Source organism: Drosophila simulans, chromosome 3R, assembly GCF_016746395.2.
Source record: "Drosophila simulans strain w501 chromosome 3R, Prin_Dsim_3.1, whole genome shotgun sequence".
Lineage (NCBI taxonomy): Eukaryota > Metazoa > Arthropoda > Insecta > Diptera > Drosophilidae > Drosophila > Drosophila simulans.
Window position 1 is genome coordinate 8,501,754 of NC_052523.2, and position 16,380 is coordinate 8,518,133.

At 43.3% G+C, this 16,380-nt stretch overlaps 2 protein-coding genes across 2 annotated transcripts; both read right to left on the reverse strand.

Moving 5' to 3' along the window:
* Window positions 1–1,211: 1,211 nt before the first annotated feature.
* On the reverse strand, window positions 1,212–12,910 carry LOC6727649 (probable G-protein coupled receptor No18). Its single transcript, XM_039294526.2, has 7 exons — window positions 12,682–12,910; window positions 10,650–10,813; window positions 9,324–9,800; window positions 8,562–8,664; window positions 7,852–7,977; window positions 4,377–4,554; window positions 1,212–3,709 (listed from the first exon to the last, which is right to left on the reverse strand). Exons 3-7 carry the CDS (start codon window positions 9,730–9,732, stop codon window positions 2,792–2,794), a joined length of 1,734 nt encoding a protein of 577 aa, XP_039150460.1. The 5' UTR covers window positions 9,733–9,800; window positions 10,650–10,813; window positions 12,682–12,910; the 3' UTR covers window positions 1,212–2,791.
* A 2,408-nt stretch (window positions 12,911–15,318) lies between these two features.
* LOC6727650 lies at window positions 15,319–16,136 on the reverse strand. The gene is made up of 2 exons (XM_002102991.3): window positions 15,927–16,136; window positions 15,319–15,847 (listed from the first exon to the last, which is right to left on the reverse strand). Exons 1-2 carry the CDS (start codon window positions 16,086–16,088, stop codon window positions 15,638–15,640), a joined length of 372 nt encoding a protein of 123 aa, XP_002103027.1. The 5' UTR covers window positions 16,089–16,136; the 3' UTR covers window positions 15,319–15,637.
* Window positions 16,137–16,380: the final 244 nt, after the last annotated feature.

Here is a 16,380-nt window from a genome sequence, read left to right on the forward strand (position 1 = left end):
AACACAGCTCATTGTAAGGATTATTATAAATTAGAATTGTGATAATGGTAATTGAATACATATAAACTTAATATACTGTATGTATATTATGCTGCAACTTCATGTACATAAATATTCAGAGTAATATCTGCTACTTGGGATGCCAAAAACTTTCTTATCCCTGTTTTGTACGCCTCCGGAGTACAACATACCCCTTGTTTGCGACGAGTACCGGCTATAAAAAGCCAAATTTACGGAGCGGCGTACGGAGCACAGGCTTTCCAGGTTTTCAGGCCGTTGACAGGGGGCATTAAGGACGACCGTTTCCGCTGAGCTCGACTCGAAAGTGAAATGTGACAGCGAAATGTGTTGCAATTCATTAGAGAGTGGGTGGCTGGCTCCTTCGTTTCCTGCGCCAATCCTGCCCCATCTCCGTCCCCATTCTCCGACCATCGCCGACCATCCCGTCATGCTTTTATATTAGTCACATGTGTGGGCGGTCCGCCATTGTGAGTCCTGGGGGCCTGGGCATATGTAATTATGATGACCGCATATTTTTTCACGCCTTATTTCCAGCTAAATTAATGTAACGCCACCGCACACAGAAACAGCTGGAACCGGAGTCACACAGCCGTATTCCGAAGCCATTTTCCGGGTCTCGCTGATTCAGCGTTTCTTTCTTTTATATTTTTTAGCTTCCGTCCTCTGTGCCGTAAACAACTTAGTGGCGGCCACCGGGTTACCACTTGCAATGATAAATCACAAAAAATGGAGTCAAGGCTGCGCGGGGAAATGCGCCATGCAATGGGCTCTACTCCCCCGCAGCATTTTTCGCCCTCTTTTCCAATAAATTAAGACTTCTCGCTAAGCTTTTATCAACCGAAACTGGGAACTTAAAGATACTTATCAGAGAAGTGAAATAAATGGAAATAGCAGCGAAACTCTTTTAATTCTCCAGCTAATGTATGGTTAGTCCCTGGAAGTCAAAGAGTGTCCATAATATATGGGTAACCCTATGTGTTTTAACTTAGCAAATCTTTCCATGTCTTGCAGATAGCACGTACCATCGTCATTTTGAACGAGAAGACGTGTTCGGAAAATTGCACATAAAACTTTTGTGTGACAATTTATAGCCGAATGGCGAAAACCACCGCTGTGAGTTGTGAGCATATTTTATATTTTTGGCATATTACCATCGTTCACCTAACTACACCTTTGCCCCCAACATTTCCGGTATAATAAAACTGCCTCTGGGTTGAACTTAAAGTTTATTAGTTCGGAACTCTTTCGGCTGGCCGATAGGTTCCTTACAGAGATCCATTCCAGGTGAACATTCATAAAGTACACATAGTTACACATAGATGATACACACGGTTACAGGTATAATTGGGTATGGTATATGTATAATACATCTATACAAATTAGTTGGGCTAAAATGCTTAACGAGTCCTAGTGTGTGCACAAAGGGGTTTCCACAGGCCATCTAAAATCCCGGCAGGCTCAACTGCAGTTTGAAATCCGGCCTAGTTTTAGTTACAGTTTCACTTTCGCCCGTCGAGGAAGGAGCACGGACTGCCGTGTGCGATTGCTTAAACATTAAATAGGTTGGCCGGAATGGACTGGACAGTGGACACTGGACACCGAACAGTGGACAGTGGACACTGGACAGTGGACGCTGGACACACAGTGTACCGTGCCTGCGGGGCTAGGCCGAGCTTGACCGGACTTGGCCAACAAAGGATACGCCAGACATGTCGTTGGCAGGCCACCATCACACAGACGAACTAGACGCACACAACAAAGGCATAAGGATGAGGACATCGCCATCATCATCATCATCCCACTCATCCCGATGGTCAACAGTTGCCGTCAGGCAACAAAGACTCGCAAATACTATAATTTGTCTTTTGTTTCGTTACGTTTCGCCTCGCACAATCAACGCTCACGCAGAGGAAAATACTATATATATATAGGATTTGGATCTGGTCTAGGCAAGAATCTCAACTTCCGGCCAAGTCCAGTAAGTCTTACAAAAAATGGCGACCGTAAAGTGACCTTTAAGATGCTGCTCGGAATGCGGCTTTCAGAAGCTTCAAAAGGCAGTCGATTTTTGGGTTTAACAAGGCAATCTTTGCTCCAATCAATATTGACCGTAAGTATCTTAGTTTTACTAGCTGCGTTTGGCATAAACGATGGAGATGGAGTGCGGCAAACAGCTTATAGTGCCTGGCAAATGAATACTTGGTGAGGTAGTTGCCACGAGTTGGCTTAAAGGTCGCTGCTAAGATATTAGTTACAATCTTTGGAGGGACATGTGTGATAAACTATTAAAACTATTTTCCATATATATGTTTTCATGAAAGAAACTTGAATTAAATTCAGCAGTTTTTTAAGCTAATATTTGATTATCATTATCTTGAATTAATTTAATTATTATAAATAGTGCATTTCTTGAACATCTGATCTAGTTATATTAGCTTATACTTCTTAAATTCCTTCTTATTTACTATCTATTCTGTAGTCTAGAGTCAATTTGAAGTCCTTGCATTGGCATAACTTGTAAAAAGATAACTTTAAAAAGATTGAAATGTGAGTTCGTAGTTTCCCCACTTATTTTGTATGCTAATTACGTAGAAGTTGGTGAACCAGCACGGCGAAAAGTTAAGGATATGCCTGAGATATTTCCCCCACCACCCAAAGTGAGCGTCGATTGTGCGACTGGAGATGGCGACACTAGGACACACACTCAAGTGCTCAGTGATTCGGAAACCGGTTCCGGATCCGCATCCGCAACTGCATCTGCATCCGGAAACTAGCCACGGAACATGGCCAGGTGGTTGGGCGGACGCTTCTGCTTGCAAATGGGGCGACAAGTGAGCCGCCAGAAGGCAGTGCGAAAGTCCGGATTGTAGAAGGCGTAGATGAACGGGTTGATGGCACAGTTGACCCAGCCAATCCAGGTGAAGCCGAACATGAGGTCCTGGAGGACGGCGGGTCGCGGCAGGAAGGGTATCAGCAGATAATAGACGAAGAAGGGCAGCCAGCAAGCAATTAGGCCGCCCATCACAATAGTCAGGGTCTTGGCGGTCTTGCTATCACGTTTCGTGGTCGAAACTCGCATCGGCATGCGATGGTGAGGATTGTGATGGCTCTGCTGGCCATGGGAGCCATGATGGTGTGCATGTGGGTGATGATGGTCGAAGGAGGATCTCTGCTGCAGCGGCTTTTGCTTGGCCTCCGCCTCCAGTTTCTCGTTGGTATCCAGTGCGGCGGTGTTGGTGGTGGTGGTGATGGTGTTGCTGCTCACATTGCCACCCAGGCAGGTGTCCGAGAAGGAGGCCTCCGTGCCCACGTAGTGCATGCCCGAGGGCGTGGAGTGCATGCAGGGTCCTCCATACTTGCAGCTAATTGCCGAGCAGTGAATGAGCGACGAGAGACGCGACACCTCGACCAGCTCGTAAAAGGTGGGCTGATGTTTGAACGTCAGCGTTTTGTCCGCCACTCCAGCTCCGGCTGCAGTTCCAGTGGCAGAGGAGCACTTGGAGCACTTGACGGACGACTGGTGTCCCTTGGCTGCATTCGTGGCGGCGCTCGGTGGGTCGTGCAGGGAGTTGAACCTCCAGCGGGACTTCCTGTTCGGCAGCCACTTGGTTGGCGTGCAATGATAGTGCTCCGACTCCGAGATGAAGTTGTCCCCATCCACATCGTAGTCTGCCGTGCGCTCCGAGTGCTGTTGGAAGGACATAATAGAAGAGGAATATGTAAGCAGAGCACTGACAAAAACGTGAGGAATAATTTAGATTGCATGTCCGGGCATAGAGATTCAGGACTTGGATTGCTGTAATTACTTCGTTCCACTTCACGTCACCTACTTTCTCCTACTTTCTCTTGGCAGCAAACGTCCAATTAGTACTAAACTAAAAGAATATATTTAACAACTAGTATGCACTCTTTTTAAATATTCAAAAAGTTTCTTATTGCATTTTTATATTTTTATTGACCTTAAAGTTCATTGTTCATTGTTCAACAAATAAAAGATAAGTAATTCATTTTACATCCAAGAATTCACAGCAAATATAATTTGTGATTAGAGAAATTAGTTGGACTTCTGTTATCAAAGCTCAGCACTTAAAATATCACCTGCAGTACTGTGCGATAAGTGGCTGGTACTCAAGTGGGATACTCAGTGGGTATCGCAACTTAATGAAGATCTGCGCTTGAAGTGTTGAGCGAACTCCTGGATCTTTTTCCCCAGTGCCTGACAACTTAGTCCCCTGGTTAGCTGGTTAGATGTGTTAGGTGTGACATGATAAATTTCCGGACACATTTCAGGGGACACCAAAAGGGGGTGGACACGTATATGCTTATATAGCGATGGAGCTGGAGATGGTGCTTACCGCATCGCGCACAATGCGCTGTCGCCGTGACGTGAGGACATAACCAATCTTCACGTAGACGTAGAGCATCACGGTGAGGGGAATGAAGAACGATCCCATCGCCGAGAAGACCACGTAGCCCTTGTTTTGGTTGTAGCGGCAGTCCACGAACTCCGCCTGGTGCCGCCCGGCCTCGTACCTGCGAATGTGGATGTGAATGGCAAATTGAATTCCAGTTCGAATTGCATGTGGTTTGCGGGTTGGAAGGCTGAGGGATGTGGTGGATGTGGGAGGCACATGGTCTGGTGCCCTGGTTTTGGTGGCTCTTGCGGTTGTGATTGCGGCTGGGGAACTGGGACTTGGGGAATGACAACTGGCTGAGTTAAGCCGGGCGAAATTCGAATTCAAATCCTAAACCTAAGCCAGTCGGAGTAGTCCCTCCTGTAAGCCTTTTACTTATGCACATCGCAGTGTGTTGGTCATTCAGGCAGTACAAATCGGAGCTGACTTTAAATCAATATGCGGAAGAAAACGATTCCGAGGCAACAGAGTAATATAGTGGCGTAGACCAAATGTGTCAACTAAAGGTACAATCGTGTACTGTGGGGAATTGAGTAACAAATGGGCAAATTGTCACATACCTCCACTGTAGGTGGCAAAATTCAGCCATACTTGCTGTTTAAACCCATTACTCTTAGAGTAAAAGGTATACTAAGATCGTATATATCCTTGATCAGGATCCGGTTATGTCCGTCTGTCACTCGTAGTCCAAATCTCGTGAACAAGCTCATTTTAGAACATTACCACGCCTACTCCAAAAGACTCACTCCCACACTATTAAAAAATAATTCCCAGTTATTTTGGTTTCTTTTTTGGGGTGGCCAATTTTTACAGATATGCCAACCACAGTTTGGAGCACGCCCACTGGATCCACACGCGTTGCCGAAACCTTTTTCCTTTAATGTTTCTCTTTCAAAAAGTTTATTGCCGCATTGTCATTACTGCCAATGGAATTTTCCGGTGTTGTAATACAACTGAATTATCTGCTTGTTACCCTAAGTATGTGTTATACGAAAGCTCGCGCTAATTACTGGTACCCGATACCAAAATAACCCAACACTACAAGTGTACATGCAAGTTTGGGTATTTACAGGACCCGAATGGAAATAGTCGATTTTTCCACAAAACTTCTTGTTTAATATTAATTAATCAGTCCGAAATTTAAGGCAAATCAATACATTAGCTACTCATTAGTTAAATTAAAAAATGAACTAAGCAAACAATGCTTAAATCAATTAGCCGAAAGTGAAATCCAAATTTGACTAGCAAGCAAACACAATCAGTTTAGTATTCATTAGGCAATAACAAATAGCAGATTGTGAGTAAAACAAACAGTTGTTGCAACCGCTGCATTTGCAAACTTTTTTCATAAAACTAGTTCGCTTAAAGAATGAAAATATGAAAGTGGCGCCATCTGCTGGCGCTTATAATTGCGATTTTCCCCCAGCGCAAAATTTCCAAATTTTCCAATGTCCTGCAGCTGTGGCTGTAATTCGGCCTCAGACCGTTTTAATGTGCCCTTTAAGCCATGCTCTTCGCTTTCGGCCAAAGGGGGCCAAAACTAAGCCATGGCCAATGGCATTAAGGACATGCTGGCTTTGTGGTGTGTGTGAGTGTGAGTGAGTGTGAGTGAGTGCTGGTTAATTTGGGCGCCTGGAAGTATGCAACACACAAGTGTGTGGCTTTCGCGCTGAGAGTGTGTGCGTAGGTGAGAACAAAGCAAATGCGCCGCGGCAAACAAAGTCATTAACAACTCATTAAAACTTCAATGTAATGGCTGCACGACCAACAGCACAGAGAACTGCAAGGGTGGCACTTTTTTACCACTCGACTCACACCCTACAATTTTGTGTGCGGGTGCTACCCGCCACGCACATCGCGGGTACTTACAAACACACAGTATAAATCTGAACATGCAGACAAGACACCCCGTTGTGCGCGCACCCGAATAAATACGGTGCTCTGCGTCGCGGGTGCCGATCACACACTGCCTAAAAAGGGATGAGTGACAAAAACACTTGTGGGTATACCGTTAAACACATGGGTGTTTCCAAAAATACTCGGGTGTTTCCAAAAATACTCGAGTGGTCTCGTAGGTAGTCGAGTCACAGACAAGATGCGTAACTCCATGCGTTTTACACTCCATACGTTTACACACTATTCTTTCGGCGTGGCTCTAGACTTTGTCGAATACTTTGTAAAATATGCCCTTCATCTTATTATTATATATTATTATAATTATATATATTATATTATATTTTATTATATTATATATTATTAATATAATATATATATATATATATATATTATATTATATATTATTATATATTATATATATTATTAACGTTATTATTATTTAAATATAGATTATAGTCATAATGTCACAAAATTCATTTCAAAAATAACTTTATATAAGAATATTTGTCATTAGAGTATTCAGGTAGCGACGTGTGAAAAATTAATAACGGAATGATTCGAAACGGGTGGCACCCATTGAGTCCATCAAAGACGTGAGCACGAAATTTTTCTTGGGTATTCCCTTTTACCCTTCATTTCTTATACCCGTCACGCTTCCACCCATACAAATTTTAGGCGTACAAAAAATGACCAGAGAACTGCAGCCCGCATACAAAAAATGACGTGCGGCCGATCGTTGACTGTGCGTCCACTCACCCAAACGGCTCTTGCGCAGCAGGCCTCGGGTGGTTTTTTTACTCGTAACAAAAACACAACGTCGGTAAAACACTCGAGTATTTTGTGTTGCCGCAAGTAGGGTGTCAAAAAAAACGGGGTGCCTAGAGTACCGAGTGTTTATCGGGTGGACGTAGAGTGCGAGTGGCGGGCTGCAGTTCTCTGCAACAGCAACAACCCGTCGCCATTACGTAATGTTTTTTAGGCGCAGCCGAAGGCGCAAATATAATATAAATAAACGTGTGTATTTCGAGACCCTTTTGTAACACATTATCTATGCTGCGCCACCACACAGCCATTAGCTCAAAAAAGAAAAAAAGGAAAAGCGAGCAGGACTTCCAGCCACAAAAGGCCACAAAGTATTGTCACGCCTCCGGAAGGACAAATTTGGTAAAAAAATATGTGGGGTGGGCTCAATAAAAATATTACATATTTCAAAATACACGGCAAAGAGTAAAAATTATATTAATTAATTAAATTAAAAATTAAAAAAATCAAATTAGAAATAAATTTCCCTTGGCCATATTTATAATATAATATTATTAATAATATATTATGATATTAAATATATTATTATTTCCTTTCTTTGTATACTGATCATAATCACATGTTGTCTGAACTCCCAACCCTGTGTAATGCGTTCAATTAAATGATTATAACATGAATGGTTTTCTTAACAGATGAATTGCCGATCCATCATGGGTTAAGGTTGATTTTGTTCCCCGTGCAGCTGGCGCTTACTTACCAGCCCAAATAGGGTGGACATGTGATTGACAGGGCAGTTATCCACACGACGAGAATCATGAGGAGGGCCAGTCGCTTGGAGCGGCGCTTCTTGGAGTACGTCAGTGGTTGTGTGACGGCGAGATACCTGCGAAATAAAAAAAAAAGAAGGTGGGAAAGGGGAAATTATAAAAGCCGGGCCAATAAACGCAACGGAAATGGCCAGAGAAATGCTGGGAAAAAACAAAAGCCAAGCGGACATATTGTTCGCAAAGCCGCAGACGGCTTTCTGGCCAGGCCAAAAGGCACACACAACGCCAGTGGGCGTCGGTTGTGTCCTGGCTGAGGTTCAGGTCCATGGCTCAGCTGGATCAGCTCAACTCGGGAGCCACAACACAAAACTTGGAAATGCCATTAAAATGTAATTGAAACTTCCAACAAAAGCAAACGGTGGAATGGCTAAATGGGGGAAATGGGGAGATATGGAATGGGGGAATGGAAGTCCAAGCCCAAGCCGATCCTTGCCATTGTGGCGTCGCACACTCAAAGGATATGCACTGGGAATGGCCAGGACAACGGTCATGCGGCAATAAAAACGTCAACAAATAAATTATTTTGCACTGTTTTTGCACCTTGCCATGACTTTATCTAAGGACCAAGGACCGTGGACTGTGGACTGTGGTCATTGCTATGACATCAACGGCAAATTACGAAATTAGTTGGCCAACTCACCTGTCCAGACTGATGGCGCACAGGCTGAGAATGGAGCCGGTGCAGAGCAGGATGTCCAGCGAGATCCAAATGTCGCACAGTATCCAACCAAAGCGCCAAGTGCCTGCAAAGAACAAATATTTATCGCCGTGCTTCAATCGGTTTGTGCACCTGGCCGGGATTAAGGAGGCATTACACTGGCAGATCCTTCCATATAAACCACTATAAATTCTTCTTTTTCTTTATGACAAGGAATATTTAACTTTATGTATTCATTTGGCTTCGAAAAGATTACTTGTTTGATTGCTTTTCCATAAGTTTTGTGAAATATGTTTAATAAGAGATATTACTTATTTGAAACTAGTAAGCTATATTCCATTTTTTACCACAAAAAATGTTTAAAGCAACTTATGCTTTATTCAAAATTCCGCTAAAATTATAGACACCTGATATATGGATTTTCAGAAAAATTATCAAAGGTTTTCCATCGAAACCAATAAAACACTCGCACCACTCACAAGATATTTTGCAATCAAAAATATGTATATTTTGGCAACGGAGAAATTTTATAATTTTCGCTGTGGGATTATTTAAAATCGGAATCGACCAAATGTGCTCCCCCATCGATTTGGGCAAATGTTTACTACCCGAACTTCCACCGGAGGGCTGCGAATAGTAAACACTTGCCCCGATTCCACCTTCCCCGGAAGTGTAAAGCCCCCACAGAGCCATAAATCTTTGGCCATCGATGGGCTCGGACAGGACCTCCGCTGCCACTCTCACCTGTTATGTAGAGCACCACCGATGGAGGCATCACGCAGGTGCCGACCAGCCAGTCGGTGATGGCCAAGTTCATCACGAAACAGTTGGTGACCGTGCGCAGGCGGCGTGTGGTCAGAACGGCGAGGATGACGAGTGTGTTGCCCACCACGGTGACCAGGATGATGACCAGGAAGACGGCCACCGCCAGCGACTTGGGCCACGCCATGCTCACCAGGTACGAGTTCATCGAGGGCACACCCAACTTTGCGCCACCGGTGGCCATCACATCGCCACCTGGTGCCGCACTGGCCTGGATCAGCAGCAAGGTGCCATCGGAGGAGTTCGAGTTACCACTACTGGCCACAGTGAGGGCTGTTGACAGCAGTTTGGAGTACGGCAGCATGGCATCCGGATGTTCCAACGCCGCCATCCCGTCGGATAGCTCACTCACTTGGGGTGGACCTTATTCGCACCGTCGGCGACATGAACAAATTGATTCTGTGTGGGCGAAACACGTAGGTCACTTAATCAAATGGCTGCAAAGGGAAAACTGGGCTAGGTAACGTCCCCAAACGCGCTGGCGTCATTATAAAAATGCTTGAAAAATGCTAGAACCGGCGACCGGAGCGTCCAGAAGTGCATACAAATAATGGAATTGCCTGCGACCTTACACAATTTCCAATTACGGCCGGACTGTGGCCACATAAATTGCAATAAGTAAGCGTAATTGGCCTTGGACAGCACGCGAAATACACAAAATGGGGCGATAGTAATTAGCGCCCATAAATTATGCCACCGAACATGCATAGACCGCACAGCACAGAAACACAGAAAAAATCAACGGAAATTTAAAATGATTCCCAATTAATATTGCCATTTACAATTCAATTTCAGCTCGGAACGGACCAGCCGTTCGAGAAACTTATATTCGCCCATTCTCGTATTGCTCTGTTTATATCGCTCGAAAGACTGGAAATAAATAAATCAGCCACATGCTCCCACCCCCAGAGGAATTCCTATGGCCAAAGAATCGGATTCGGAATCGGAATCTCTGCGCTGGTGAGGCGACCTTCGATCGGATGACACTACAGCCGGTCTGCTCCGGCTACCCCACTCCTGAAGTCTGCTCGCTCGTCCACACCCGTAAGACAAACAGCTTGAGTAGTGAGTACTTGGTACTTGGTTACTGAGAGTACGATTTGAATACGGCTACTCAGAAGTGCATCTCTCGAAAACGAGTATCTCGCACTTTATGCACGGTGCAAAATGGTGATATCTATCTAACTAACCACTCGTATTTATACAAGATCAATAGGAATTAGATAGTATTTACTTTTGGTTACCTACCCAACATCGCTGAGATATGCGCCGCTTTATGTTTGAATTGATTTTATAAATAGATTAAACCGATAAGCCAATGGGATTAACACTTAATGAGAATTCTTTTATTAGCTGTATTCAAGCCATTCAACACCTAATTTTGCGGTCAAAAATAACACTTTTATAGTTCACTGAGGATGGGAGGATTACTAATAGAGCAACACGCACAAATAAATATGTTTCACACAAAAAACTTTATCATTCAAGATTTCGCTCATCCAATATTTTTTTAAAATAATTTTTAGAATAATAAACACTCTGTGCTTAGCACATTTGTTTATATAGTTTAGTTTATAAGCTACCATTTCGATTTAAGCGCTTGGAGTTCAAACGAATTGGGTTCATTATGGTCACTGAACTATGGTTGTTTCCTCCAGTTGCTACACTTATCACTGATTCCATTCCGGAATGGCCAAATTCGAATCGATCTGTTGGGTAAATTCGGTTTGTTTTCCGTGTACACTTGCATGTGCGTTGTTTATAAATAGTTAAGTGATTAGTCTCCGGCTTAGCACAATGGGCTTTCGTTGGCAATGTACTACTGCCATTTGTTAGCCAACGATGGGTTATAGGTCACGGCATCGAACAGGATCACTGGATGGGTTGGTTGGGTGGCTGGCCAGGTCAATAGGTGGGTCGATGGGCGGGCAGCTGCCGCTGCCGTTGGCACGCGTTGATTACAAACTGACAGTTGGCTGTCGCTTGTCGGAGCGTCCAACCTGAGATGCTGACGATGCTGCTCCAAGCAAGCCCCCTTCCCTTCCCGCACCAACAGCTTCTCCAGCATTCGCGTTGCCCAGACCCAACCCCATTGCCATTCCCCGTCCCGCTCTACGCGGAGCAGTCAACGTAGCGTATGCGCGATATTTTTTCTCATCTTTTTGTTGTTGCTCTTCTTTTGTGTTGTCGATTAAAGTACACAAATGTCGGCAGGTCGAAAATTCTTCCAATGCCTTACATTTTTTATTTGTTTCGGATTTGTTATTTGCTATACTCTGCTATCAAGGGGTTATGGCAAAAAAGATTCCAAAAGTAGGGAGACATTTTTGGGCCTAAAGGTGCATTTCGTCACTAGCTGAGTCGATAGTTTAGCTCTCTTAGTCTTAGCAACTAGTTTTATTAACTTGTTTTAAGTCTAATAAGATGGCAAATATTGACATGATTACGTTGCGCTTAAACAAATGATTGAAACGATCTTTAAGAGAAATCTGTACTCTTTAACCATTTCTTAACGTTTGTAAAGATACATTTGTTTAATTATGTATCTACGAGGGCATTCGCACTTCGTTCTGCAAAATTAGACCCTCTCTATCATATTTATATTTATTTTGTTGCTGTTGTTTTATCACGCCGCACACACATTGGCCAGCAGCATTTGTTTGGAAAATATTTAGAAAAATCTGATATAAAATTAAAAATCTGTGCAGTAGTTGGTGGGGAAGGTGGGGTATGGGGGCCCCAACTGACTAATCGAAGTGCTTAGCGCGCGGATTAAGTGCAAACGCAAATCCAATTGGCTGCATTAGATTTTCGCACGACCCGCTATGAATCATCAAATTTTGGCCATTCAGAAACGTGCCCCATTAAAATTAAAGCAGAAAAGAAAGATGTACTAAGCACAGGTAACAGCTGCCAGTGAACCCAACGATTCAAGATGGGAGTTGGTTGGGTGGGTCGGTGGTTGGGTGGTTCAGTGGTTGGGGTGCTATGATGTTTTGCTGGGAGCGTGGGCGCAGTTACCACCAGAGTCTCATTAATATGCATTCCGCAATTAACCGGCGTATTTATTTGATTAGTTCGCGCCGGTTGAACAGACCAATCCGAGTGTCAGATCGCAGACTTGTTGCACACAGATACACACAAACACACAGGCGCACGAACAACGCGACAACCTCATTAGCTTAGCTTTTTGGCCACAGATAGCGGCTATAGTTATTTGATAAATTTATCAGTTGATTGCGGCCAGATGTTTGGCCAAGATCAGCAAAGATATACATACACATAACGTACATTATTGCACACATAATTACACACACTTTTCGCACATTTAGCGTTTCGAGTTCCTACATCACGTTTGCCACGGATTTTCCCGACCAATTCGCTTTCTTTCTAATTTATTTTTTTTGGCTTTTAACTCTGGGCTGCTGCTGGCTTTTTGGACTTTTGCCTTTCGCTGGGTTTTTGCGGCCAAACGCCAGGACGTTCCGTGAGCGACTGAAACTGAAATGCTTGTGGGCCAAATAACGCATTTGGCTAATTTGCCAAACGCGCTGGCTTTCGTGCTCGCTTGTGTGTGTGTGTGTGGGTGTGCGTGCCACGCTGCTGCCAGTTGCTGTTGTGTACACAGAGGGCTCACTGTACATGTCGTTCGCGTTAATTTCGCCCCTCCTCACTTGTTTTTTACATTCTCTTCTTTTTTCGAGCACCTCGCTTTGGAAAACGTATTAATTATGAATTTTCCTTCAGCTTGTCAGCAGGATTCGTTCTAAGGACACGCGGCCGAATAAGCAGCCAGGATTTAGATGAGATGAACTGGGCTCAGTGCGGATTTAGGAGCGCTTCGTGGGTATATTGGTTTGCATATGCAGATGGTATCGAAATGAATGGGTTTAATTGAATTGATAAGAACAGAACAAATATCGGTTATTGAATAAGTAAAAGGTTATGCGAACTGCCGCCATGTAACTAAAGTCATTATTATACTCAACACTTTTGTTAATATTAGGGGAAGAATTTAAATAGATACATTTATTTTTTATAATTTATTTTAGAACTCGAAGATGTGGCATCCATAAAAATCTCTTTAATATCTTGATGGCCCTTAGACAATGTAAAAAAGAAAGTTTTGAGTTATATTATTTCAAGATTATTCAAAAACATTAAATAAGATATTTAACATATGTCACTTGCTTGATTTTAAAAACCATTAAAAAAATAATTAAGCTTACATTTAGTACCAAATGCATATATTTTGTACAACTCAAATCTTAAATCTAATCCCAATTATGGTCAAATGGAGTCATTTCCGTGTGAGTGTGTATGTTTCACTGTGTGTGTGTGTATTTTGCTGGACATTGACATTCAGTTGAAAGGGGGCGTGGCTGGGGAGGGCGTGTTGGCGCACAGAAATCGATCGCGCCCATTTTGGAGCTGTCACTCAAATTAAGCACATTAAAAATCCATAGGGATTTCAACACCCACATGTCACAGTCGCCTTTTGTGCCACTCCCCCAACCCCAACCCCCGCCACGCCCCTTCCATGTGCAACGGTATTACACACGCACAGTGTCAAGTGACACAGTTGTATGTGCTCGACAAACACACACACACACGCGCTTAGACAATGCTAATAAATTTTCGTTTTATGAGCATTTGGCTTTTAATTACCGAACTAAACTTAAACGCCGCACTAGCACAAATATGCGTATCGCAGTGTGTGTGTGTGTGTGGTGTGTGAGTTGTGCGTGTGTATGGGTGAGTAGTTTATTTATACAACACGCTTGATTTGGCTTGATTGATCTAGGCATACTGGGAAGTTGATAGATATGGGGGAACTCGGAGGAAACTAATGCCAATTGTTGTCATAGGCGCACAAGTCGTAAACTTAAATTGTATTTTCCTTCGGAAATTGCAGCCATAACTGGTTGAACAGCACAATTTTCCCGCGCTTCACTTGCTCCGCCGCGCACTTTGTTCAATTCAATGGAATCCATTGGTTTTCCATTCAAACGCCCAGTTGACCAAATGCTGGTTTGGCTAACTGACAGGAGCAGGAGCAATTATGGGTGGCAGCAAGATGGATATAACCATTTGCCTTCGTATTGCTTTTTTGTAGAAACTACAAATTATCAGGATTTTTCGAAAAATATAGTCATAGGAATTCCAATAAGTATGCTTCGTTTTTAGTGCACATCTTGTTTTGCTAGACAAGTGTTTTAGTTTCCCTAGAATATAATACCTGTTAAATACCCTTGAAAATTAAAACCAGAAAGGAAGTTCGCTTCTGCAAACCAAAGTTCAAATACCCTAGGACTAATCATATATTCAAAAAAGCAACTGATGTATACCAAATAAGAATTAAGAAAACTAAACTAAACGAAACTATTATTTAAATATTTTCAATATTTTTCAACTGTTCTTTTTTCAGCTAAATAATGTATGATTTAAGTCAATTTAAAATCTAAATTATATATTTGAAAAAAGTGATCTAAATCATGTAAGGTGTAATTTTTCCTAACTTTTTTTTGTAATATTCCTATGCAACTATATGTTATAGTGATTCGATCCGGCCCGTTTAGACTTATATACTACCTGTAATAAAAAATAAGTCTTTTGGGAAAGTTTCATGGGAAACGGATGGACGGACAAGCAGACAGATGGACTTAACTATAACTACTCAACTGTTGAATTGATTAAAAATATGTTTATATACTAAAATAAACATACTTATGCATTGCAGACTGCTAACTGAAATGAGCATACCCTCTGTTAGGGTATAATAACCTGAAAAAAGGAAATGGATAGCTTTTCTGAATAAAATGAATCATCTTGCCAGTTTTATGAGCCCTAAAATCCTGCATATTAAACCGGAAGTTAAACAGTCACACTCTTTGCCACAATAAAATGTTAGTCTTACTCTTTTGATATAAGTGAAAAAGTTTATTTCTAAATTTGGCCTTAATCAAGGTGCAGTCTACCGATCGCAGATGCTATGCAAACGTTCATTTCATTGCAGACAGGATGCCACAGAAGCCTCTGACATTCAAAACTCAAGCGGAACTCCTCGCAATCCAATGGGCATTTGGTAGAAAGAGGCTCCTGTGTGTTATCCTTGCAGTCAGGCCAATAGCTCGAGAGTCCTCGGAACAGATCGGCATTGGCTCCATTTAGTAGGCGATGCCGGTGAGCTCCAGCCACTTGAAGATGAAGCACTCCTTGAACAACTGCGGTCGCTGCTACATGCGCTGGATAACGCATCCCTTGAAGGAGTTCAGCCTGGCGTCGATTTCGCCCTCCTCCAGCTCGTTGAAGGCATAGATGTCCTGGTAGCACGATGGCGAGATGCACTGCCGGATGCAGTTGATCTTGGCCACGCCCACCGGGCTGAGGCCAATGCACTGGGCGTGCTGGTCGCAGGTCACCTCCAGTTCGTGGTAAGTGATTTCCTGTTTTATATTTCACCATTTGTTGGGCGAAAAATGGGTTAGTGGACATGTTAAAAAATCAATAGGCTCGCTAACTCACATTTTTGCTGGTCTCCTTGTAAGCATATTCGGGAAAATTAAACGTCGCCGCCTTCGGAAACAGCTTGCCATTCAGTCCGTGGATCTCCTTGTAGCCATTGGCGAAATTCAACAGAGTTATTGAGCAGACAACGAGGACAACGACAATCGCAGGACGCGTCATTTTCCTTTCCCTTCAATTGCTTCGTCCTTTTCGAGGCCAGCTGTTCGCCAGGGCTGACAAACTGCAGTCTTGGCACTTTGCACACGTAGATGGCGCCACTAAAAGCGCCATGTCGAATCGCATGTACAATATGTGTAAGATACACGAAGTATACATACACGTTAATAATCCTGGAACAACAGGTGGGTGGGACAGATTAGAGGCACATGTCAGCGGGACAGGTCGGCAGGACAGGTCAGCAGGACAACAGGTCGGCGGGACAATGCAGCGGGACAGGTCGGCACGCAGCTCG